A 27,036-nucleotide genomic window follows, 5' to 3' on the forward strand; every position below is an offset into this window, starting at 1 on the left:
CTGTGTTTTTTCTGTGGCACTGGTTGGAGATTTCAGCTTCTCATCCTCTGCTGCTGATAATGAGACTATAGTCCTAATCCGCAGGACTACTGTTTTAAATCAATGAAAAACACACAAACTATCATTTCTGTGCAGCATAATTTCTTTCTACACAGTTTGCTGAAGTTATACATTATATTGATTGTAGTGCTTCCACTTATTAAGGCAGATAATGACAGAAGCACAATATACAGTAGAAATAGAAACCATTCACCAAAAACAAACACCCTAATAATAGCTAAATGAATCCAACCGAGTATGATGGAAGACACAAATAAAATTCACTATATGAATTAAAGGCATTAAACAGCATTATAATATACAGATGTGAAATATCTAAATGTAGATTAAATAATTGTTTCTATATCCTTTGAAAATATTTGTCCAGACCAAACAGGACTTTTATTATTAAGATTAACTTTAAGCGACACCCCCTGTGTTTACCTTATCTGGATGGCTGGTTCCTGCTTCAGGTTCACAGTGTCAGTGTGTTTCTCCAGCAGAGCCACAAAGAAGCCGTGTGTGCGGGTCTTGGCGGTGCTGGCACGCAGACACTGAGTGAGCGGCTCCAGACCTCGCTCAGGCCACTGAGGCAGCAGAGAAACCAGTCTGAAGGAGAAAAAAAAACACAAAAACATTAAAGTAATAAAGCCACAAATAATCACTTCTGATGTCTAACAGAAATATGAACACCTTGAGAACTGATAGCTGACACCACCTCTTCAAATCAGAGTAACTGTTAAACTCAATGATGTTAATGGAAGGGTGGAGATTTCATAATAACATGACTACATGCATGAAAATCCACAACTTTTACATTAAAAGAAATACTGAAATTCTCTATTAAAAACAGGCCGAGTCATCGAGAGAAGGATGCAAAGACAGCTTTTATACCTCCAACATTTGCAGGTATAAAAATATGAGCAGTTTTATCTTCATCTAGTAAGAGTGGATGCTACCTGAAGCCCGGGTTCTGCTGAAGACAGGCGCTGACGACGTCCTCGTTCTCCTGGCTGTGGATTGAACAGGTGGAATAGACCAGGCGCTTCAGGCGGGGGAACTTGAGGCCGTGATTCAGGCAACGCAGCTGGAAGGAGGCTAAGGAGGCCAAACGAGCTGGATTGGCCTCCTGTTCTGCAGAGGAGGTGTTGTCCCGCAGACACACCATACCTGAAACCCACACACATTACAGACATTACATCTCAATCCTGATTTTCATGTTGATTTAACTGCATAGTTGCTGGTTATGATCTGACTTTTAAAGAATGCTGTTTACTTGTTTATGCATGTAAACAGGATTACAAAGTACAAATAGAGAGAATGTACTGGATGTTCAGACATACACCTGCTTCATTGACTCTAGTTAGCCGATATGACTAGAATAATGACCAACATTTTGTTAGGACATACACAATACGACTTAGATTGTAAACATATGGAACATGTGACTATGAAACTAAAGTCACATGTTTCATAGATTGTCTGATCCACCTGTAAAGACAATCTGGATAACATTAAACTCATGTTTACAGGGACACTGGTTTCTCTACCTGATCCACTGCAGGAGGGATCCAGCAGGACGTACTCAACATCTTTATACTGTGGGCTGTCAGGGTCCACCTTCAGGAAGTCCTGGTTGGCCAGCTGCTGACAGGTGATTCCTGCTCTAAGCAAGAGGGTTGACATGGTGCTCAGTCGCTTGGCATCCAAATCAAAGGCAAACAGCTTGCCTTTGTTCGTCATTTTGGCTGCAAGGTGGCTGGTTTTGTTGCCGGGGGCGGCACAGGCGTCGATGACATGGCTGCCGGGCGGGGGGTTGAGGAGATAGGCGGGGAGGCAGCTGGCCTTGTCCTGCAGAATGATGTGGCCGGCTTTGTACAGGAAGTGGTCATGGAAGTCTGTTTTAGGAGAGAAGACCAGCACCTCGGGCAGGTGTAGGTCCATCACAAAGTGTTTCCTCTGCAGGGTCAAGTCATCTATTCTGCAGGCCTGTCCCAGGTAGGAGAAGCCATCCCTCTTCAGGTAGTCCACAGCATCCTCCACGGTGGTCATCACGGTGTTGACACGCACATACCTGGGCAGCTGGTCCCCAGCGGACTGCAGTACGTCAGCATGGAGCAGACCATCGTTCCTGCTGACCTTCTGCTTCACTTTCATGCGAGCAAGCGCAGCCTGCATCCTGGAGCGGTGCTTCATCATGACTGCCTTCCAGGAACCGCCGCACTTCAGACCCCGACCTATCAGCAGGTCGTAGGCCAGCACTTTGGCCAGGGGCATCTTCAGCTTGGCATTTTTGAGCAGCTTGGTGGATTCGATGATCTCCTGCAGCACGGCGGAAAACTTCTGCGTCTCACAAACTAAAGCAAACAGCTGCTTTATGTTCCCAAACTTACTTTCGTACACCAGAGTCTTCAGAGCGCCCTGCTTGTTCTCCGCTTTCTCCAGGATCTCAGCTGCTTTCATGTACAGAGCCATGGCGACACTTTACTTTTACCACACCGCCTCCTAGTATTGCTTTATTATTCTACTCTACTTTTGTCAACGAGCCTGACACATCTTCCGTCCTGCTGTGGAAACTTCTTCCTCTATCTTTAGCGCTGAGCAAGGAACCAGAAGCGGGTTAATTTTCCTCTTTTGGCTTCTTAATAAGCAGCAACATTATCACTTTTCTAAAACACGCATGGCAGAGCCGGAGGAGAGGGTCGTGACACCGGAAGTACAAGCTGACGCAGTTTTCGTGTGACGTAGGAGGTCTGTCCAGCCAATCACTGACGACAACTGAAAGATGATGATAATGATTATGATATTTATAATAATAACAATAACAATACTAGTGCATTCAATTCATTGGTATTTCACTTTTCATTCGCAGAGTGAACATTTACATTAGTGGATGTAAAATATTCCCCAAAACACATCTTATATTTTTAAATATTACTTAAAAATGAGTGATCAACTTACAATTAAAGGAAAAATCTGAATAAATGAGTGCAGAAATGTAATCAAAGCAGGTGCTTCCACACAGATACACTACATGGTGCAATTACTAACATCCAGTCACGCTCTGTGGCATGTATAAAAAATACTGAGCAGGCCCTGTGCATAGTGATCTGGCGTGGCGTACACTAAGAGCGACAGTATTAGTTATATTCTATCACAGATACTTTTGTTTGCAAATGCAACATCAGATTTGAACACAAGGAAACAAATGACCACAAATAAAATAAACCGTAAAGGAAAACATGTTTATTCTCAAGTACATTCTCTGTATATTTACATAGAGACAAGAGGTTAAACCATTAGAAGCACTGAATCCTTTTCAAGTGAAATCTATTTTCTGAAAAGGATTAGTAAAGCTGTTCATTATATGCTGCAATATGAACAATCATCACTGCAATGAAATCAGTTAGCTGTCATTCAATGTGAACTTAAGCTTGCTTAGAAGACTTCCTTTCTTAGTCTCAAATTCAGATGCAGAATAACCGTTCCAACCAACCTCAATGGACATAACAGTTCATTTAACGGCAAAAACTTTCTATATCATCAATGCCATTGAAAAAACATTCATTGTGGCACCTGTGAGGCATCACGGAACAATAAAAAAATATAAACAAGCTGTAAAAGACTTATAAAATAAAAGCTGCTTTTACAAAAAGCTCAAAGTGTTTGTGTTCAGTTTACTGCATCTGCATGTGGTGTACAGCATCAAAACAATATTACAATGAATGAAAAGAACAAACTGAAGTATCTTAACATTGCAATTTCTGCCACTACTGACCATACACTGACACTGCAATTTACCTGCAAAAACAGTCCACCAATAACTCTCCATTCTCTGTAGTTTATATTGATAAATGATTAACCGTAACATCTTTTAAACTTTTCACTGAGGTATTGACACTTAGGATTACATTTTACAGTGCTGAATTGTGCTCAAATATAACAAGACTTTGTTATATCTTTATTAAGCATTGCTTAGGGAATGTGGTTCAGCTTTCTGTGTAAAGAAAAGCAGTCTTTCACTTTTAACTCTTGCAGTTGGCTGAACCCACTCACCACTGAGGAGTGACAGCAGCTCTGTGATGATGATGTATTTTGCATTTCACTGCCTTCATTATCCTAAATATGTTTAAATATAATTTGTGCAGAGTTTCTGTTTAATGCAAAGTGTGGAGAAGCAAGTGTGAAGTACAAAATATAAGCAGACACTACTGACACTTGACTTATCGCTTCTTAGTGACCCCGCTGGGCTTTTTAACTGTCTTTGCCTTTAAAGAGTTTTTGTATAGAAGAAGTCTCTCTGTGACGTGAGGTGGCAGACGGTTCCTTTTGGCTCTTACAATACAAGCTGCCATCGGACAAAGTCGGTCGAAGCCGCCCGAGGTGGCCGGTGCTGCCAGCAGCTTTTTGGCGAGTTCCTGGAGTTTGGGAAAGCGAAAAGCAGATTTCCAGTACAGCAAACTGTTGTTGTTTTCCCACAGCGGTTCTGACAGGTACACATCAAGCTCTGACCTCAAAGTTTTTGAGTACAGTTGGAGGAAGCTGGAGGTGGATTTGCGCTTGAGGTCATTCCCGTTGACTCCGTTGCAGTTTTTGTCATCTGAGCTGCCACCAGACGCCTCCATCAGTGTGCTGGCTTGGCTTTCCTCTCTGTCTTCCTGCTCCTTTTCCACCGCCTTGCTTTTCTGGTTGTCATCTGTCTTCACAGGGGAAGAGGCTGATGCTCCTGTGACACCCAATGTGATTTCCACGATGGTGCGAGCCTGATCCTTTGATGGAGCCATTAGGGAACCTACCTCGTCCTCCAATATGGAATCACAGAACGGCTGGGGGGAAAATAAGGTTCTGGTGAGGGTTTATAGTTCTGATTCTACATAGGGAGATAGGTATGATATGTAGTTTCTTTATTGATGTACTCAATATAAATCTTGAGCTCTACAGCAATGCTGCAAAATACAATGTTGTTCAAATCCTACCAGTTAATATTACTGTTATAGCTGCGGTTTGAAATAATATAAAATGGGAATAAGATGCCATCTTGCAATGTTGCAGCCTTCCATTAGCTTTGTGGATGCAAAACATCAAAATTCTTTCCAAATGTTGTACCTTCATTTTGATCTTAGGGTCAAGTACAGAAGCTAGTATCAGGTCCTTCTGGTGAACCAGGGTCTGGAAGTGAGTGTGGAGGCCTGTGCGCAGGCCCTTGCTGAAGTGTGTGTAGTTGGTGACGCAGCTCTCCAAAGTCTTATCCAGGCCAAGGATCAAAGGTATGATGGATGAGAGGGTCACACCATTTCCTTGCAGGGCCTGGATTAGAAGAAGCAAAAAAGAAATGCTCTCAAACAATCTTCTAACAACACTCACACACAGTATTTACATACATATCCCATCCCTATACAACTCCATAATTATCAGTTTTATCTTTACCTGCAAGACCTCCTGAAAGGGCTCAAGGAGACCAAGGATGTCAATCACTTGCTCCCTCTTGACCATGAGCAGAGGCGGGGTGCTGGCTGTGTCATTAGCCTCTATGCGAGCCTGGGCCAGGAGAGCCATGATGGCGCTCCAGGTAGGCCCCTGCACCATACGACGCAGAGACAACATCATGGAGTTCCAGCGGCAGTTACTGGAGGACGGGCAGAGGGACACACTGCACTCCTTCAACATTGCCTAAATAATAAAATCATACCAAATGGTCAGATGTCAGCAATATCTTAAAAAGATATGAAAATACAACACCCTGCTGCAGCTTCATCTTTGGATTTAAAAATCTATTCAATTTATACTACACTGCTGACACGAACAGAAAAAAAAGGATCATGTACATTTACAAACTATGTTTTAACGTGCTTCTCCTACCTCGCTCCAGTAGGCGCTGCTCCTGAAGAAAGCCACCACTTTGTGGACTTGTGAGAGCAGGTTCTCCACTACCCTAGAGTTCTTAAGTGCCTCCTTGATCACTAGCTGCAGTGTTTTGGCTACACAGGTGGTCCTGGTCCCAATTTGCAGTTCTGAAAAGGGGGACTCCGTATCGGACATCCGGTCTGCCAGAAATGACACTATGTCATCTCCATCTGGTTCTCCCCTGTTAGATGAGCACATGATCTTGTAGTTGCAGAACAAGCGGTTTGCAGCGAGGGCTTCTTTGGCCTGGTTCTGGAGGACGTAGCCAATGCTGCGAGGAAAGATGCCGTAGCTCAGCAGCACACCTTCAAGCTCTCTGGCCACTGCTGTGCTGAGATTTTTGTGGCTGAGGTGACGGAAGGCCACGACCGGACGGCGGATCTGCCAGGAATCGCTGATGAAGTGGAGCTGCACGATGACAATGGCCTCCTCAACTGGATTAGACTGATCACCAGCCCAGAGATCAAGGGTGGCATGAATGACCTTCTCACCATCTGTAGTTGAGGCGAGGCATGTTTTGAGGTCACGGATGAGCTGAGGCTTGATGGTTCTCTCCACTTCATCATAAAGCTGCAGGCCTATGGCACGCTGGGACAGCTTGCTGTACTCAGGGCTGATGGTACTCATGAATGACCTGAAGCCTGCTCCTTCAACAAAACTGTGCAACAAAGAGAAGATATATGTGAGTGGGTAGAGCAGGCACTCAGCAGGCAACATTTCTCCGTTCTCTGTTTAGGGGTAGCTGAGACTGCCACTAAATTGGAGTAGCTGGTCCACCTTAAAGGTCGGTTCACCTTAGGTGAGGGTTGAGCGTGGCTCTTCGTCTGATGGAGATTCGAATTAATAATAATAATAATATAATCTTTAATACAGCTTTATGAGTGAGCTAAAGAGTTTAAACATTGTATTTAAAAATATTTAATTATTCAAAAAATTCTATTTAATAACAATGGGTCTCATTCACAAACAGTCCATGTGCACAAATCTGTGCTTAAACCGTGCATACAAACGATTAATGACACATGCACCGGGGCAAATCCTGTGCGCCAAGACCCACTCCATAGCCCCCACAATCGCCCGTTAGCACAAGACTAGTATGATCTATACCGGTGATAGGCTGTCTATCTCAACAAGTGGCAGGAAATGATGTGCAGTGCAGTGACTCAAAAAATACACAAAAGTAGCTGCTTCATAAACATGACATATCTGGGGAATGGAGACTCATGAGAGGACTTCTCTGATTGAGGATTAAGAAGCGTTTATGCTGTTATAGCCATAAGCACTACAAGTCACCTGAGTGGCATCATGTCCTCAGCGATCATCCTCAGTGCTGCATCGGCAAACCTTTTCTGATCCACTGAAGAGGCTGCTGGCACAGCACCAGAGCTGGAGCTGGGACTGGAACTTGAACTGGGGGGCAGGGAGGGGACCAAAGGCTGTACAGGCTGGGCGACCATCTTCTGCTTGACTTTCCGAGGCTCCCTCTTCTTTTTGTCTTTCTCTGGGCTGAGCGGCAGCTAGGGAAAGAGGAGAGTTAAACCAAGCTTGTAAGCTGGGAACATTGAGGGAGAAATGTATCTTCAACAGTCATGCAGCCAAAACCACCTCTAATAAAAACGGATGATAATAGTATTGTTTCTATTATAAGCTTACCACTTCAGGTGTTACTGGTTCAGCATCTAACACAACATCACACTTGAAGTCCACCTATAACACAACATATCATGTGAATCCACAATAGTGTCAGTGCCGCAAAATATTACAAATAACACACAGTTTTATTTTACTTTCATACTTCATCTGATCAGCAACCCACAAAATGATTAGTATATTGTAGTATGTTATACTATATCAATTTGATGTCATAACATGAGGTAAGTATTAAACTGTAACCAACGAAAATTTAGTCTGTTATATCTCTAAAATATCAAAATTTGATCTACTGTCAAATTTTTGGTGAAATCACTCCAAAATAACTTTAAAATGCTGGAAATCATTAAAAAATTGAGAACAGTGTGCTGAAGTCAATATGTTTTGTACCTCTCCTTCCACATACTGCTGAATATCGAGGGAAATGGAGTCCGCTTCATCTTTGAACAAACCTAACTCTGCTTTACGTTTGATAGTGGCGTTCCAGTGGTTCTTCACACTGTTGTCTGTCCTGAATAGACAGAATAAAACATGTACACTGAAGTCTCTGTGTGATCCTGCTTAAAAAGGAAGTTCAACTTTCTTTTTAAATTTCAACAAACCAATAACCAACCCACCTCCCAGGAAGCAGCCTGGCAATCTCAGCCCACCGGTTTCCCAGAATGGAATGAGCTTTGTAAATGATGAGGTCTTCTTCCCTGGTCCAGGAGCTCTTATTGATCAGTGGGTCGAGGTGGTTGTGCCAGCGCTCACGACACTGTTTCCCTAGCCGTCCCTTCAGCTGCCTGGAAATCAAAGTCCAGTGTCTGGTGCCAAATTTGCCCACCAGCTCTATTATCTGTCCAGAAGAAACACACATGAACACAAACAATACAGCAGTGAGATAAGTTAATATGAATAAAAAACAGTGTTGCAGTCAAGTTTATATCAGATTTCTTGTGTAACTTTTCCACCTTGTCATCTTCCTCTTTAGACCAGGAGCCTTTTACTATATCAGGATGCAGGTACTTCTTCCAGCGTTGCATACACTGTACTTCTGTCCGCCCCTGTTACAGCAACAGAAAAAATCTTTAACTCTACTTCTTAAAATGCAATGACAGGTCATTGTATTATCCAAAATTAAAATTAGTCAGTATAAAGAGATTGTTTAGCAATCATAATTGCCTATTTTAACACATGACAGACACAGTGTTTTGTGTACACATTTATCTACTAGATGACAAAACAGCACAAACTTTTCCATCAGATGAGGACTTACTGGTAAAAAACTGGAAATAGTTTTCCAATCTTTCCTCCCAAAGTTGTTGATCAGGATTTTGAGATTTTCATCCTGCACACAAGAGAAAATCAGTTCAGACACTGTTGAATTTAAAGTCCACTTTCAGGTTTAGCATAAATGTATACTTTGTAACATTACATTATATACAGAATTACATTTTAGTCATTGATACTGCAATACAAACTCATTAAATGATGGGGAGCTGATGACAAACATCAGGGTGTTATCACTGAAAGTCTTCTTTTCCCTCACCTCTTCCTGAGTCCATTTCATATGACAATTGCCATCCTTTTTATCTGCTGAGTCTGAGTCCGTGTCAATGCTCTTTATATTATGAGCCTCTTCTTCCATGCTGCAAACACACACTGTCAGTGAGAATACTCGCTAGAAAGAGATTAGACAACTCTGCATGTACAATGGACACTGATATGAACATATGATAGATTGGTATGGCCTTCATAATGGTGCTGTTGAGTTTTTGTCATTGTTAATCATTTGTACAATGTAGATGGTGTAAACAAACAATGTAGTCCCTGTCTTTGGGCTGAGTTTGTTTAAATGATCGATGTAAAGTGCCGCTGATGTTTCAGTAACGGATACTTAGTTGTATACCACTGCTGGCCCCATTAGAAGTCGCTCGCTACAGTCTCAGCAACCTGGGAGTTAGCATCTATTTCTATAGTAAAGGCAAAAATGCACATAATTGACTCAGAAGGAAGTACATAAGTGTGGAAGATACATCTGTTGTCTGAAATGTAAATTCAAATGATATGATTCTTCTCCTTCGTATTATTATTATTATTGATACTTATAAATGTCTAATTCAAACATTGTGCCTTTAAGATGTTGTCATATTCTACAATGTTGAAAGTCATGCACTATACACAACAAAACATCAACAATGGTTAAAATGCTTCTGCAATCACCAGGTCCAAACACTGCCTCTCTTAAAATAACTGTAAGCACTAGCCTGTATTAAATATACACTATAAACAATTTCAAGCCAAAGTGCTTTCATGTCATTTGGTATAAGCCCACAAGGTTTACCCCAGACAAGTAAAAACCAGTTATTGGTTGAAATGCTGCGAATAAAATAAAAATGAGCTTTGATTTAGTGTGTGGGTCCATTATTTTCCAACAAGTAATCTACATCTGCATACAGTCACTACTAGTTTGTGACAGTGTTAACTGCATGAGGGCTGAAACAAAACCCTGTGAATGGTTTAACTGGCAATGTATTACATTCCATCATCAGACTACTATTCACTGCTAAAATTAAGTTTTTAAAGCCAGCATTAATGTACTACTCTTTATCAAGTGGACAACAGTTGACACTTTTCCTGCAGTGAGCTCAAACACAGATGTGTTAACAACTGCTGAAGTGCATAGGGAACAAAGTTGTACATTTTAACAGTTTTGTAAACAGACAAAACGATCGACTGTACATGTTAAACATAAGTAATGCAAACAAACTATAACTAGATTGTCACAACGCTAACTTGTCAGTTTTCTTGTGTGCAGAGTCTCTGTATTTCACTTTCCTGTTGGGCAACCTCCCAACAAGCATGCATGCTGCGCTTCTCCTCAGTGAGCTAACTGCCCATACAAAAGCTGAGATAGTAAGTTAGCTAACAGTAGCTAGCAGCTGCAAAACCACTTCACTCTTGCCTCGACATACGTATTAAGTTAAGCTGCCTATCTAAACAGAACACAGCGCAGCTCTCAAGGTAAAATTATTGCAAATAAATACCCAAATTTGAGTGAGAAGATAAATAACTTACATTCCAACTTGGTTGTGTAAGTTCAGGCTAGCGGACTCTGCTAGTGCACACACCTAACGAGACGTTGTGGTTGTGACTGTGGATACTTTACAAAGTAGAGCGCCTCCTATGGCTCAGCTCGGTAATACAACAAGCCTGCCCACATTTCGCTCCACTTGTATATGTGAATAATATGTGTTATCAGAGACCATTTCGATGTGACTATTTTGATGACAGGTTTCCTAAATGATAGTAGTGGAAAACACAGAAATGCCTACCTAAACTTCAGACTGTGCAGCTGCTCCTGAAAAATAGCCGGGTCCAACAGCCCCAGCTCTCTGTCAGACACAACACAGCAACAATCACTCAAAACACAAAACACACGCATGCTACCACTTGATTACAACACCAACGATGGTCACATTAAATTATAATTGCAGCTTTGAGACATTTCCCCCATGAGCATAATACAAACACACTTTTTTCCCCAACGGCTCGGCAGCGTCTTGTCATCCAGGAGTGGTTTATCTCCCACACTTACCCGCGCCACATCCCTGCTGTGTATCCACTGTGTGAGGCGCAGCTTCAACTGATAAACACTAACTAAATTAAACGCTCATTTCAGCAATAAATACGAGCTGGACTGACATGTACTGAACTGAATTTGTGTTTACTGTTGAAATGCAGAAACAACTGAAGAAATTTGAGTTTTCTTTAGCAGAATTTATACAGAAATTTAACCGCGGCTGAACATGTGGGGTGTGTTCAAGAACACCAAGGCTCCACTGCTGCTTAACAAACCCCGGAAACATGCCGTGTGTGTATCCGATATGAACAGCCATAGTTCATATGTGAACAGCTGCTGTTACCCAGAGGCTGACAGGTTACCGCAATCACGGTTTATAGCTCTAATATTAATATTAACAAATCTGTGTCCAAACAACTGTGGGCGTTGTATTGACTCTTGTATAAGGACAACACATTTAACTAAATTAACCTCTTCAGAAAATCATTGCTGGGTTCAGGCTACATGTTTCAGCTATGCACTGTTCAAACTCATGTTACTGAGTTTTAATGAAGGTCCTCAAAATCTGTATAAAATCATACATCTGATTTCTATTCAAAGTGGGTGTGCAGCTATAAAAGGTGTAATTTTGAGAAAAGATGAGACTCCAAAGCACACCACATTACAACACTAACATTTTATGAATTAATGCTTGAAAATGTGTTTGTGTTCACCTTCATCCCTGCTCTCTTCAACACTGTTGCTAAGCAACAGTTGGTGACTTTCAGTAACTACAGTTAGCTCTAAGTGTTTCCAATAATAGTCTGTGCGGAGTTTTTTCATTATGCACCTGTGAGAGAAAAGAATATGTCAAATCTTTATTTTTGACACAGCATTAAACCGAAATGTCTACATTAAAGCTGTGAAACACATCCAAAAGTCGTAAAATGATGTTGCCAGGGTGGAAAACTTCACACACTTTGTTGTGTTTTATAAAATGTATTTGCGTCAATCAGCCTGACTTCACGTTGTATTTCTCATTGTGACCACAGGGTGGGGCAGTTCTACAGTCATGTTAATGGTTGCTATGTAGACTTTGGAGCCAGAGCACAGGCAATTAAATTTTGCCATTGAAAAGAAAAACCTGAGCTGAAAAAAGTATTGACACTGAAAAAAGTTCCACTGAAAAATAAAACACAAGCTTTTGAAAACATAAAATCTTACAATCCTATTATTTTATTTGATATTTTTGCATTATGTTTTTCAGTGTCAGTCTTCAGATTTTTTTATTATAGTCTTTTGTTTTTTTTTACACTGTCAGATTTTGTCAGTGTCCCTGGTTTTCGCTGTTATAGTATAAAGAGGAGGGATTTGAGGGAAGGGGCGAGGAGGGTATGATTTATATAACACATCACACTGTGCTGAATTTTTTTGACATACCTTTCTGTGGGTGAGTTGGAAAGACATTACAGCAACATTCCTGCATGAATGAAAGTGTGTCTGTAGCTTACACATGTCGGTATTTGTAGCATTGTGTATGGGATGTTTAAAGTAAGTGAGGTCCATTTTGAAGTCTAAAGCAGGACTGTAAGCTGAAGTTATTACAGTGAAGTTCACAGTTCACAGATAACTGAGTAGAGCAGATGCAAGCTGATCTAATGCCAAGATATGAATAACATGCTGACTACTGTTTTAATTATGTTTTGCACAGGTTAGGTCATCCTTGTTGCTTTATTTAGCAATCCCCTATCAGTTTTCTGTTAGTAGCTGCTTGTAAGTAACTCATGCATGCCTGCCTTTTTGTCTCACAGTGACATAACTTTTTTTATGTTCACATCCATCAGTGTTATACAGTCCATCAGATTAGCATAGATTCCTAAAAAATGTGAACTTCTTAAATATTAACTAAAGGTAGCAGAAATCTCTACACCAAAACAGTGACAAAAAGTGGAAACTGAAAAACGTGTCATTAAAGCACATCACAATGCAAAAAATATAAAAAATCACCAAAACACTGTTGACAGATTACAAAATACGCTCCACTGTAGCCTACTCTATCGCTACTGTTGTGGCTGTAAGGCATTAGTTCAATTGTTTTGAGCGATACGCAACTCCTGTGAAATGACCTGTTTCACTATCAGAATTTGATCCATTTGGTTAAGTAACATTTGGAAAGTCTAGCAGAGCCACAGAATTCAGTTATTTTATTCCCATTCAAATTAGCATAGGGCTAACAGTAAGTTAGCCACTCAGTCTCTCGTGCACACACTCTGCCCATAAAGCATGTACAGTATGTATTCATCCGGCCAGCGTGGGAATGTCAAATCCAACATCAGATTAAAAACTTCAGTGCACTGTGATATACAAAGAGATTTATCTGGCGGTGATAGGCTTAATCAGCATTGTGTGAACGTGTTTAGTAAGGGCCTGAATATGACGGACATTTATTTATATGTAAAAGGTTCCTTATTTAAGAATTGTGGTGGGCAAACATCAGTGTGAAAAGTTGTGTTTGTGTCATAAGGACTAGTCTGTACGCTGCCTCCAACAATTTACACAATATTTTCTGATCTGTAAGAATGTCACTTTCCTGCTCTGTCTCATCAAATATTTTAGCAAAATCTCTCAAAAGACACAACAAATAAAAAAAAATGATAGCATGCATATAATCAATTTAACTGATGTGCAGTCTGTGTAACTCACAAACAGATTTCTTGTGTCATCATTCGTGCCAAAAGATGACGCAGCATACAGAAACAGATACATCAAAGTGTTGAACTGCTGCTCTCTTGTACTTCACATCTACAAACTGTTACCTGCTGAGTGTGTATGTGTTTGTTTTGGGTTCATTAATCACACTAGACATCCTGTTGGCACTGTTCATGGATGAATACAGTTTGTTGACACCTTCCACTTGTTCTTTTGAAGAGGGTAAGATGAGCTGATGTCCCTGGCCATCATTGTTGCCAGCTTCTAATACATCCACTGATAATCAACGTTAAGCTTCAAGACCTAGCCCATGTCCACCTCATGTGACCTCATCAGAAATACCCAAAATGCAGTGCACATGGGGTTTCAGGCAATCTGCTTCCTCTTTTTCTACACACTGGGCACCACAATCACAAAAACGAAGCCAACAGACAGGAAAATGTAATTATATAAACATGTATGTAAGTGAAAAAGCTGGAAGAAGTTTCAATAAAGGAATTTATCTTGTGTTTATGATGCCACGTGCACTTTACCTCATAATTACAGAAAATGATTGAGTAAAAGGTTCATTTAGGTTGTTATAAAAGAGGATTTCTCTTCATGTTTTCAGACATGTCATGGTCCATGAAATTTTTAAAACTGTAAATGTAACTGGCTGAAAGTTTCTTAAAAAATAGAAGCTTCATATTAGCTTCAGATATACTTTTAAATGCACTTTTGCATAAAAGGAGGACTGTGGATTTTGCCCCCCATCCCTTCCATTGTAAGTGCATTATGAAGGGATCTTCTAATGGCCATTATGAAAAGGTGGAATGATTAGAGCGAGAAAAAACTATTATTGTTCATTTGGGCAGACACACTTGAAAATTGTGAACCCGTCCTTTAAGAGCCCAAAATTATTCATTCATTTACTAAAATAATACCTTCAACCACATCATATACATACATATACATAGTCTGTGGGCAACACCAAATGACAGATTGTGATCAAAATCCCAATAACAGCCTAATAGTCTGACCTAACCTCATCACTTAGATTTATAATATGTGTAATCTTAGCACTCTTCACACAGACCATCACTAAGGTGTAGTGATTTCTAATAACATACAACATTTACAAGTGGTCACTGGTTAATTACCAAAAACATTGTTTCTGATATGCACACATGTTTAATGGTTCATAAAAAAGAACATGTAAATGTTTTCATAGCAGTTTGATTTATTGACAAGTTTTCTATGTACACATACACACACACACACACGCACACACACACACACACACACACACACACACACACACACACACACACACACACACACACACTCACACACAAACACACACAGATTCTTACTATGACGTGGCTGCTGGCAGCGTGACCTTACAGCCTCTATCGTCAGCCCCTCTGTTTACAGGACCATTCAGGAAATAACAGCTTGGCACGCAGGCTCACAGCTTTAAAGGGAGTATAGTGAATATGGAGGGTCAGAGTGTTAGTGTGTGTGAGTGTTTTTCCATTAATGTTTATCAGAAGAAATGAAAGCTGTCCTCCAGGGAGATACAAAGTTACTTCCCTGTTAGAGTTTTGGGTTTCGTAGAAAAACATTTGATACATTATTCTGTGAAATTAAAACTTGAGTTATAGAAATAATAACTTAATATGTTCAGAAATTGGAAGAAAGGAGCTTCTTTAATATCAGCTGTACAGACAAAACATTTAAGTATATATATACTGTATATTTGAATGAGATAAAAATAAAATGGTCATCAGATGTACGTTATCACCCATCACTGCCAACATCAAGCACAACATCAGGCACAACATCAGGCAGAGAGGCACCAAATGGTTTACACTGACGTTACATTAGAACAGTACATATCCATATTGCATTGAAGCTGCTACTGCATATTTACATGTTACATCAATCATGTTTCGCTGTTATGTATTACGAAATAAAAATAATCAACATTAATATTGTCTGCTAGCTAAAGGCTAAAATAATCTCCAATAAAAACATATTTGAGGACTTTTACAAAACAGAAAACAAACTGCAGTCCAACAAAAAAAAAAACAGCTGATTGAAGGTTTTAAAGGTGCTTTAAGGATCAGTGTATCATGGACAAAAACAAACCACTGCTGTGAGGACTGAGAGCATTTGTGTCAAACCAGCTGTATCATTCATAGTGGTACTTTACTGTTTTTACACTTATTGTACCTTTTTAAACTGGGGTTTTTTTTCACCTTTCTTCTGGTTTTTACTGAAGAAAAAGAAAAACATAATGGAACATATGGATTTTTACTGTTAGTCTTTCATGTGTATCATGATCTTCTGCAGCCTGAAAGCCCTAACTCCTTTCAAACTGGAAGATTAGTGTCAATTCTTGCTTTCTTTGCTGAGAAAGGAACTTTAGTGATGTATAGGAATGAGTGTTTGTGCTATGAAGCCATACAACAGTTTCCCAGTGAAATCCGACCTTGCTTCACTTTAAATACAATAAAGAAGCTAGTAGAGGCTGTCAGTCCTCTCAGCAATGGGCTGTTTTACTTCAACACATCATACCAAGGTGACACAGATGGACAAATATTTACTGATGTTAAGATACCAAACAATGTATAATGTTTTTCTGTGTGTTAAAGCATGAGACTACAGTTATCAAGAATCACAGTTAAACAGATTCTTTCATTCATTTGGTTTTCTGGCCATAAAGATGTCAACTCCCTGTTTCAAAGCATTTAGATATGTTTTCTAAAGAAAACAAAAAACAAAAGACTTTAGTGAGACAGTTTCATAAGGGATTATAACACAAAGTCTGGTTAAACAGACACAATATGACAATATCTGTGTGAGAAAAAAAACTATCAAAACCTCCTCTGGCTAAATCCAGCTTCACATGTGCCCCCCCCCCCCCCCCCCCTCCATTGCAAATGAATGGAATATAGATTATTTGCACTGCATCAGTGTGAAAGCTCATACTAATGTGAGATTCCTCACTGCCTCTCTAGGAGCAGATATTGGAAAACTTGCAGGCAAAGAACTTTACATTTTTTTTATTTTACACAGAGATGTTTCCATTGCAGGCATTTTGTTTTAAACATTCTCTCTTTCTGCTTCGCACTGAAGCGGAGCAATTCGGAAATCCCTGCAGTAGTCCAACATGGTCTGCAATGGCAGCCATGGTACATGAGGTGCTCTTAGTTTCATGAGATCTTCCCTCAAAAGAGGTGCATTCACTCTATTAAAATCACTCACCCTGTTAAAACATTCGACAGAAATGTCCTTTCTCACAGAAAACTGTCCTCGGTGGCGACGAAGGAGAATCCATTGAAGGCGTTGTTGGAGCTGGTGCTGGCGTTGAGTTCCGGGGTCCGACTCACAGAGTTAGGGACCATTTCTCTGGTGAACTCTGGGTCAATATGCTGAGTGTCGGCTGGGCCTCTCTGAAAAATGAAAGAATTGTGTAATTAAAATCAGGGACAGGCTTATAAAAATCCGCTTGATGCACAATAAGCATGGTTCCAGTCATGTCCAGATGTCAAACACTTGAACTCTTTGAGTATTTATGATGGGATAAGAAGTGATGGGTGACTTGAGGTAAGAAAAACAATTTGACCAAAAGTTCCAAAAGTGAAAAGAGGAAGATAGGATTGAGAGAATTAAGAAAATATGTAAAGTGACTGAGATTTGGAGAAGAATACAAAAGGAGGGTTTAATTGCTGATTCCACTGGAAAATGTGTTGTGCATTAAAAAATAACCCTTGAGGGAAGGTAACAGATTGTACAGTAGAAGACAAATTTGGTACACAGATGTCATGAAATTTTCCATCAGATGAGCACACTCAGCTGACAGTAAACAGAGTGCAGAAGCAGGTTCACAGAGATAATTAATAATAACTATAACTTGATGATCAGTCACAGTCGACACACAGGTAGGCAGTCTGAACAACTCACCACGTTGGGGTTATAAGGCGGAGTGATTCTCTTGTGGTAAAGGTCGTCCCAGTTGATCGGAGAGAAAAAGATGTGGTTCTTTATTTCTAACTATAAATAAAAGACAGCAATATTATACACGTGTTACTGTATACTGTATACTGTATACTGTATACATACATTTTATTTCACTGGCACTCCAATAGAAGGTTGGACATTAATTATATCAAATTCCCTCAGGGGGGCAGGATGCAGATCCTCACAAAAAAAGTCAAAATCTCTTAAAAGATATTTTATATTGTTTGGGATTAGTTTCCCAACAGAGATTAAATTTAATCTTCAATCAAAGCAACATTTAATAGAGTTGTCCTTTGAAAATCATCCTTTGTCTCAGACTTGGCTTATGTCTTGTCTGGGAAACCATCTGTTAATGTACAGCCACAGTTGAAAGACTTTGTAACATAACACACTCACAAAGTCGGCGATAGCCCCGAGGCGTCTGTGTTGGTCTTTCTGCAGAAGACCCATCAGCAGAGAGCTAACGGCGTCAGACTTCCCTGGAGGCAGCGGTAGCGGCTTGTGGAGGATCCCATCGTACATTTCTCCAACATCACGGCTATAGAAAGGAGGCTGAAGGGGAGGGTCAGGTACAGACCTCATTAAAATGACACAATGCAACATAACATACATATAAATGCCAATATATGTCTCCCTGTATTAGGACTATGATCACCAAAGTCATTGGGGTTCATTATCTGGAGACCATAAATGTCTGTATAAAATTAAATGGCAATCCATTTAATAGTTGTTTAAAAGTTGTAAACCTTGTTTGTTGGCACCATGGGTCTAAATGTATCTTTGACTAAAGAAAATTCATGACAAGATATCTTGAAAAACAGAGGCCAAAATGTCATTCAAATTGGTTGTGTGAATTCATGCTCCTAAGAGGATACATCCTAATGTTTTATTGTTTCAAAACACGCTTTCCATTTTGGTTTACACCCTCAGGTCTAAATGTGAAACTTCTCATGACATTTCATAGTCTGGCCATAGTCACTTTTGGGGACATTACATAGACTTACATTCATTCCCTGGAGAATCCCCAACCCTAACCTCAACCATTGACCAAAATATTTGCCTTTTACAATTGGGCTTACAACTTTTGTCCCCAGTTACACAAGCCGTCCCCAATTAACTGGTCTTTAGTCTGAAACGTGTCCCCAAAAGTAGCCTATGACAGACCACACACACACACACACACACAAACACACACACACACACACACACACACACACACATACCAGGCTGTAGATCATCTCATAGAGCACTGCTCCGAGACACCACCAGTCCACTGTCCTGTCATATGGTTCCTTACGAAGAACTTCTGGTGCCAAGTACTTCAGAGAGAGAGAAAAAAACAAAAAATGGGTTTAAAAAAGAAAGATAAACAAAGAAAACTGGATTAAGGAGATGGACAAATCTGTAACGGTCAAATCAACCCCACTGCAAATCAATGGATAAATTGGACGATGTATGATACATGACAGGTCTGATATCCCTTTTCCTCCATGAATTTAAATGGATAGTTTTTACTTACTTCTGGAGTCCCACAGAAAGTGGAGGTGGTCCCTTCTGGTTCCACACCTTCTTTGCACAGACCAAAATCTGTCAGTACAATGTGTCCCTGCACACAAGTTCACATTTTAGTCACACAAATATGATTCTACCATATCGATTGATACAAAGGAGTCAAAGCAAACATGTTGAGTCTGACTCACCTGAGAGTCTAAGAGAATATTCTCTGGCTTCAGATCTCTGCAACAGAACAAGAACAAACGGATTAAAGCAAATCAAGGTAGAACGTTTAAAAAAAAACAGGTGATTAGTGAATTTGTTCACTTTGGGCCCTGTCTGACCTGTAAACGATGTTGAGGGAGTGAAGGTATCCGATAGCACTCGCTACCTCTGCAGCATAGAACCTGGCTCTGGGCTCAGAGAAACACCTCTCTCTCTGCAGGTGGAAGAACAACTACAGAGAAAAATAAAAAGGAAATAGTTTCAGTTTATTTACACAAAGGTCTTTTTGCCTGTTTGCCTAGATGGAAGATAAAGGTGTCATGTATAGTAATTTGTTTATGTTAAAGGAATAGTTCTACATTTTGGGAAATATGGCTATTACGACATGTACCTCTCCCCCGTTAACGTAGTCGAGGACAAAGTAGAGCTTCTCTGGGGTCTGAAAGGAGTAGTGGAGCCGAACCAGAAACGGGTGTTTCAGGCTCTTCAGCAGCACGTTTCTCTCCGCCATTATGTTCTTTTGCTGCAAAAGAAGATGAAAACAGAACTAAGGAAGTGAGTGAAAATAAGTGTGTGTGCAGCTCATAGCCTACTCACACATCAACACACATTTTCCATAAATGAGAGAGTTTATCACCTTCTAACATAAGAAGCCTCTTATAAATGTTTTTACAACGATGAGCAGAAATGATGAAGTAGAAATCTTATTTTGTTTTCAATGGAAGATTTTCTGAATCTTTGCCATCACAACATTGTTTTGATGCTGCATTTTCTATATTTATAATGTGGTTTGTGGCCTTCGTCATGTTTCTTACTTTGTCGTCATGCAGTGAGGGTCCCTGTTAAAGCTTATGGTTTCTGTTTCTTTGGCCTAAAGTGAGGTGCACACATGATTCTGGATCACGTGAGCGATTTCAGATGTGGGTTGGATCAATCGGAGAGTAAATTCTCAACTTCAATCACTCTAAAAGGTAGAGAGGAGGGGAAGCTGAGGGTGAAGGTGGATGAAAAGCAGAAAAAAGATGTAGTGAGCAGTGGGTGTGAAGATGTGTCAGAGGCGATAAGGAAGTGTAGGATGGTAGCTGCAGTTTGGAATCAAACCAACAAGGATTTGGAGAGTCAAAAGGAAAATGAGAGGGGGAGGAGTAGAATCACAAGGGAGAGGAGTTTTGAGAGGAGGGAGAGGGGACACAGTAATATAGCACCAGAGGGTAGAGAAGAAGTGACTGTTTCTCTTTATGTCAGCATCACCTCGGGGTTGTGTGAGAGGAACTGCAAACCTCTGTGAGATGGTGAAGATTACATTCAATCTGAATCCCACAAAAACACTCATCCTACAGAAAAATACACATTTCAGGACAAAGATGATGTTTATCCAAATGTATTTGGTACAGATTGTGGGACACAGTTCAATTTCAAAATCTTTGCACACTAAATGTATTTTTCTGAGGACATTTTATGCAGTTATTATAGGGACAGTGGAGCTATGACAGGAATTGAGGGGAGAGAGTGATGGTGGATGACACACAACAGATGTTGGGGTTATATGGCATATATCTTGACCAGTAAGGCTACTGGGGCACATCCACACTTGAGATTTTATATTTACACCCCATTAAAGTCTATTTTCTTTACATTTGTAGTGTGTAACATCACTCTAAATGCTGTTTCACATTCCCCCCCCCCCACACTTGTGATACTTCGTGATAAGAACACGTCTCATACTGAACCTTTTGAAAATTTAATGTATTTATTCATCATTGAGCTCAGTCTGGACAAATTGAAAGAATAATGACCATAATCAACAGTGAGATGTGTTCATTTAGCACTGAGACAGAAAACAACGCAGTGAGACAGTCAAACCATCCGGTGTATTTTCTGAAAAGCACATTAACACTCATAATGAAAAGACGACAAGTGTGTTCTATCAGATAATCTCGTCGTGTTGTCAAAAGCTTAAGTGGGCCTGTTTGTTTTGTGGGAGTTGTAAAAACTGTCCTTTGTACAGAACAAGCTGTAGATTAGATAAGATTCAGATTGTGTCGCTGGGTCCAAACACTGTTTACTAATAACACTCAATGATACTCGTGCACACACACACACAACACACACACACACACACACACACACACACACACACACACACACACACAAACGCACATACACACACACACACACACACACAGACAATTTCCTCTTGGCTCGCATTGAGATATTTTCCACCTTGATCTACTTTAACCTGGCTCGTCCTAGTAACTATTTGAAATGGACTAAACCATTTACAGTAAGACCAAATGTACAGTTTCTAGTTTTGTATTAGCTCATATAAAGTTCTCTTTATTTACAATTTCCAAGCATCAAAGTTTGTGCAGGTTGTGCTCATAACAGACTTTGTGAAAATGATAATGTGTGTGAAATGATCAATTTGGCAAGAGAAGGAGAAGCTGTGGTTTTAAAAAAAGACAAGCCTGACATAAAGTGCGGCACTGGGACGACTGAGCTCACCTCCTTTTTCTTCAGAATGACTTTCTTCTGCAGCACTTTGACGGCATAGAATTTGTTGTCAGCTTTGAGCTTGGCAAGCAGGACCTGCATGGAGGTTTGTTTGTTAGTGGTTTGTTTGGTAAACATTCTGCGCCACCATCTTGCCACGCTGCTGTCAAAACGTCACAGCGAAACTGTGGAAACAGATGATACTGAGAAATCTGAGAGGTGTGTTGAAACAAGGGAAAAAAAGGTCTGAATGAAGAATTTGATTATATAGAATAGAAACATGTCGACAAATTAAGTGTTTTTGTGTTGTTTATGTGAAACGCTCCTCTGGTGTTTGGCCGTTCCAGTCACTGGATGATGATCAGGTAACCTTAAGAGGCCTCAGTGGAGAGTACAGTTAATGATTCATGAAGTAGGCAGCACATTCTGATCAGACTGTCAGCAGGTAGACTCTCTCTGACCCTGTCTGCAATGTCAGCAGCAGCTCTCTCTCTCTCTCTCTCTGTCTCTCTCTGTCTCTCTCTGTCTCTCTCTCTCTCTCTCTCTCTCTCTCTCTCTCTATCTCTCTCTCTCTGTCTCTGTCTCTCTCTCACTCTCTCTCTGTCTATCTCTGTCTCTCTCTGTCTCTCTCTCTCTCTCTCTCTCTCTCTCTCTCTGTCTCTGTCTCTCTCTCACTCTCTCTCTGTCTCTCTCTGTCTCTCTCTGTCTCTCTCTCTCTCTGTCTCTCTCTGTCTCTCTCTGTCTCTTTCTGTCTCTCTCTCTCTCTCTCTCTCCATTTCTTATTCTCTCTCTCTCTCTCTCTTGTCTCACAAGGTCATCACAATAAACATTAAGGACATAAAATAATAATTCAATGTCCTCCACGTCGCCCCACATCACAGAGAACCCTGGTTTAGTTAAAACCTCTCTCACTGCCTACTTCTTCCTGCTGGTCAATATGTGAACTGAATGAGCTACAACAAGGAAACACTTGAGAAACACTTGAAACAATAAAAAAACAAATAAATATAATTGTTGTATAAATATTGTGTAAGTAATTGTTTCGGTGTTACCTTTCCAAAGGTCCCTTTGCCAATGACAGTCAAAAAGTCAAAGTCAGTGGGCCTGGCACTGAAACACAACAGTCATCTTTTAAACATGTCATCTATTCCACAATAATCTCTGAAACACACTGTATTTATGACAATTTAGAAATGATGGAAAAGTCATCATCAAAAAATTAAGAATGATTATATAACAGCACTAGTGTGTTTTTGGTGGATTTGCATTTGGTGCATTTGCATTTGGATGTAAAAATCTTTGGTGCTACTGACTGTGGGTTTGCTGAAGGCCCCAGGTTGACGTCATTATGAGGAGAAGACTGAAGCTGGAAGACAAATAAAAGCAAATCAAGTCAACCAAAAAAAAACAATAGAAAACTACACTTTTCATTAATTTAAGACAATTAAGTAGAGAGATATCAAACGGGCAAAAGGCTGTAAAGGTGATATTTTTGGTTACAAATGTACCCATCATTTTTATTTGGGAGAAGTATTCTCCATAGACTGGTCACATAGGAACAGTGGCAACAAAAATCAAGGCCTGAAGATAAAAACATGAATATCTGAGTCACATGGCCTCATATTGCAACCACAGCGCTTCTGATGAAAACATCTCACTGTTAGAGATCATTTGTTTCATATTTTTAATGCATTCCAGGTCAGTCACTATATCTGTATTATAGAAATGAAATGATGTTGGGCAGGAATCAAACAGGAATTTAAACTGTAAGCTATGTGCAGGCAGATCTTCAGTCACAAATGAAATCAAATGAAAGCATCAAGTTAAAAAAAAATAAAATAAAATCCCTGATAAGTACAAAGATTTAATTTTAACTTACATTACAATGCGCCATGGCTATTATCCATTCCACTCCCAATGAGAACCCAGCATCAGTGTTTGACAGACCTGAGAGGAGAGGAGAGGAGAGGAGAGGAGAGGAGAGGAGAGGAGAGGAGAGGAGAGGAGAGGAGAGGAGAGGAGAGGAGAGGAGAGGAGAGGAGAGGAGAGGAGAGGTGAGGAGAGGAGAGGAGAGGAGAGGAGAGGAGAGGAGAGGAGAGGTGAGGTGAGGAGAGGAGAGGAGAGGAGAGGAGAGGAGAGGAGAGGAGAGGAGAGGAGAGGAGAGGAGAGGAGAGGAGAGGAGAGGAGAGGAGAGGAGAGATATTAGGGGTCATGAGCTCAATAGTTGTGCAGGATGCGGTGAACAATAAAGGATTGAAACCATCAAACTGCATCCATTCATTTCTCCATTCTTTATGGTCCTTGACTCAGAGGAAGTTGGCCTGCCTGTCTTCTATTGTGTGTGTGTGTGTGTGTGTGTGTGTGTGTGTGTGTGTGTGTGTGTGTGTGTGTGTGTGTGTGTGTGTGTGTGTGTGTGTGTGTGCGTGCGTGCGTGCGTGTGTGTGTGTGTTCCCGAATCAACTGCTGACCTCAGTCTGACAACCTGAGGATCCAGAAGAGCTGGTAGTTCTGGTTTGCGTGAAAGATGCTGGAATAAACAGAAACACAATGAAGGACATTGTGCATATCCTGTGTGTGTGTATGTGTGTCTGTGTGTGTGCGCGCGTGCGTGCGTGCGTGCGTGCATGTGTGTGTGTGTGTGTGTGTGTGTGTGTGTGTGTGTGTGTGTGTGTGTGTGTAAGGAGGGACTGTATCAGTGAGCAGGTTTACATGTTAAATATTGTTGTGTCAATCTCATCTCAAAATATGCAGGACAACCTAGGTCTGTTTCCCTTTCTATCTCTTTCTCTCGCTCTCTCTCTCGCTCTCTTTCTCTCTTTCTCCTTCTCTCACTCTCTCTCTCTCTCTCGCTCTCTCACACCAACACACACCCCACGTGAATGAAATAAAAGTCCCAATTATTCAATTTTTATCTTTTCCTGCAGAGCTCCAGGCCTGTTTATCCATTTATAGGCACAAAGTCAACCGAGTTTCCACTCTTGACGGTTCATTCTTCTATCAGACTGTGTTTCATTTTATAAAATCAAAACGCAAAGAAAACTGAGGTGAATTTTGAGACATAATTAATCCATTTGTACCAAACAAAGAAACCCAGAGACTTTATCCCAAAACGAGTTGCCTACTGAGTGAAAACCTCCAATCTGGAGAACTTAACATCAAAATAGCAGATGGCAGAACTAATTTAAGCACGTCTAGTTTTAACTTCCAAGTTTAAAAAAAAGGAGAAAAAAAGCATAATCTTACATCCATTTTGAAGCTAAACACTTTATTTCTCTAGCTGCTATGTTTGTAAATTATTCCACATGCTGTTGTAACTTGTTTCTGTTCTGTGCACAAATTAATGTCTCATATCCTGCTGTACAAAATGTATATACATTGAAATAGTACATTTTACCATGTTGTATCCATGTTTACAGCAGCCCTTCTACACTGAGAACCACCAGCAGAAAACATATTGAATACAAGGCAGTAAAATCATCCTCAGATTTTCCTCTGCAGGATGTAAAATGGAAAATGAAATCCACTTCCTAAATGAATTAATCTGAAGCCTGGCAGCAAAAAGTAATACTACTAAATAATGGCCCAGAGGGATACATAGAGGACACGAGGAAGCAGGTTAAATGTGATGATGTATTTTGATGTGTTCTTAAACAACAATTATCTTTCACAGGCAAGCAGAGCCACTGTTTCTGCCAGTGAAAATCATGGAAAACGTCCCAGAGCAAACAGCTGCTCTCTGTACAAAGGTTTGTTCCTCTGAGTGGAGAGGAGACTCTGAATCACCAAATCACTGTTAACTCCAGAAATCTGCACTAGACAAGTTTAAGCTCACCCAGCTTTCTTCCACAAACTCAAAACCCTGACAGAAGAGAGAGTATCCTGCAATAAATCTTGTAGTATTGCATTATTAGAGCCAGAAGAGATAAACCACAAATCAAATATAAACACTCACAGCAAAAAATATAAGGAATAACAGTAAAAAGCAAGATCTAGCTAAGATAACAGTGATATCACCAGGAGATCAATATCCTAAAGTCATTATAAACTCTAAGATATCTCATGTGTAAGTATACATATTTAAGTCTCCTTTGGAAAACCACAACACAGTTTGCTCACCTGTATGTGGAGGATGAGGAGTTCAATGTGCTGTCTGCTGGGTTCAGCACTCCGAAGAGACTAAAAACAGAGAGCTGTCGGAGCTGCAGGAGCCTCCTGGCTGCGGCTGATCTGAGGTCAGGGTTTTTATTTCATTGTAGATGGTCACACAGGAAGGTCGACTTCAACAGAGTGAATCATTGATTAAACAGTGCCTGAGTTTAAATACGAGGCGGAGCAAGGTTTCAGGCTGTTTGTGTGTGTGTGTGTGTTTTTGTGTGTGTGCTAGGTATTCCTCATGTTGTGGGGACTTATCTCCCTTATGGTGAAACAAGCAAGTCCCCTTAATGTAAATCATTCATTTTAGTGAGAAGACTCTGTTTAAAGTTAAAGTTAGTGTTAGGGTTATGGTTAAAGTTAGGATGAGTCTCCAGGAAATGATTGCATGTCAATGTAATGTCCTTTGACGTGGTGGAAACACGACTGTGTGTGTTTGTGTGTGTCACAAATTTCAGACTAATGATCAACTAATTGGGGGCGGCTTGTCTAATTAGGGACAAAAGGACCCCAAGAGTTATGTCATGGAGTGTGTGGTTGTCATTTCTGAGGTCCTAGTTGAGGTTAGTTTAAACTTGGCTTAAGGTTGTTCTTTTTTAACCTTCAGCTGGTGGGCTTAGGGTCTGTCATATCTTTTTTTTCTTTCTTTTGTATATTTTTGGAAAATTACAATTAGTAAAACGTTCGTACCTGTATAAATTGTAAATGTGCACAGAAGATGACTTTGTATACTGTGATACACTAATATTCTCACTTTCTTGGACACTGTAAATAATTCATTCAGTAGCTGATGTTTTAAAGGAACAGAAAGAAAAAGAAAG

The 27,036-nt window shown here is 40.3% G+C and overlaps 3 protein-coding genes across 5 annotated transcripts in view; all 3 read right to left on the reverse strand.

Annotated features, from left to right (window-relative positions):
• The window catches only part of nsun5 (NOP2/Sun RNA methyltransferase 5), a gene marked incomplete in the record, with an annotated part of 3,113 nt that extends 375 nt beyond the window's left edge, over positions 1-2,738 (reverse strand). The window contains 3 exon segments of the mRNA XM_062427050.1: positions 484-648; positions 999-1,209; positions 1,590-2,738. Of these exon segments, the coding sequence (XP_062283034.1) occupies positions 484-648; positions 999-1,209; positions 1,590-2,514 (1,301 nt within the window).
• Positions 2,739-3,270: 532 nt separating this feature from the next.
• On the reverse strand, positions 3,271-15,323 carry mybl2a (v-myb avian myeloblastosis viral oncogene homolog-like 2a). Of its 2 annotated transcripts, XM_062426377.1 has the most exons (13): positions 15,199-15,323; positions 10,911-10,970; positions 9,125-9,224; positions 8,852-8,923; positions 8,547-8,639; positions 8,211-8,431; positions 7,984-8,104; positions 7,597-7,650; positions 7,237-7,460; positions 5,899-6,601; positions 5,467-5,709; positions 5,146-5,346; positions 3,271-4,865 (listed from the first exon to the last, which is right to left on the reverse strand). In XM_062426377.1, exons 3-13 carry the CDS (start codon positions 9,221-9,223, stop codon positions 4,263-4,265), a joined length of 2,634 nt encoding a protein of 877 aa, XP_062282361.1. In that variant the 5' UTR covers position 9,224; positions 10,911-10,970; positions 15,199-15,323; the 3' UTR covers positions 3,271-4,262. The 2 variants fall into 2 exon arrangements, with proteins under 2 accessions (XP_062282361.1, XP_062282360.1); XM_062426376.1 differs by lacking the exons at positions 10,911-10,970; positions 15,199-15,323 and adding an exon at positions 10,654-10,722.
• A 185-nt stretch (positions 15,324-15,508) lies between these two features.
• On the reverse strand, positions 15,509-26,307 carry sgk2a (serum/glucocorticoid regulated kinase 2a). 2 transcript variants are annotated; one of them, XM_062426379.1, is made up of 14 exons: positions 26,180-26,217; positions 24,532-24,590; positions 23,943-24,010; positions 23,377-23,429; positions 23,116-23,173; positions 22,076-22,159; positions 19,962-20,093; positions 19,690-19,802; positions 19,552-19,588; positions 19,371-19,457; positions 19,075-19,170; positions 18,248-18,403; positions 17,795-17,884; positions 15,509-17,283 (listed from the first exon to the last, which is right to left on the reverse strand). In XM_062426379.1, exons 3-14 carry the CDS (start codon positions 23,955-23,957, stop codon positions 17,128-17,130), a joined length of 1,077 nt encoding a protein of 358 aa, XP_062282363.1. In that variant the 5' UTR covers positions 23,958-24,010; positions 24,532-24,590; positions 26,180-26,217; the 3' UTR covers positions 15,509-17,127. The 2 variants fall into 2 exon arrangements, with proteins under 2 accessions (XP_062282363.1, XP_062282362.1); XM_062426378.1 differs by lacking the exon at positions 24,532-24,590 and having other exon boundaries at positions 15,510-17,283; positions 26,180-26,307.
• Between the last annotated feature and the right edge of the window lie 729 nt (positions 26,308-27,036).

Source organism: Scomber scombrus, chromosome 10 (assembly GCF_963691925.1).
Source record: "Scomber scombrus chromosome 10, fScoSco1.1, whole genome shotgun sequence".
Classification (NCBI taxonomy): Eukaryota; Metazoa; Chordata; class Actinopteri; order Scombriformes; family Scombridae; genus Scomber; species Scomber scombrus.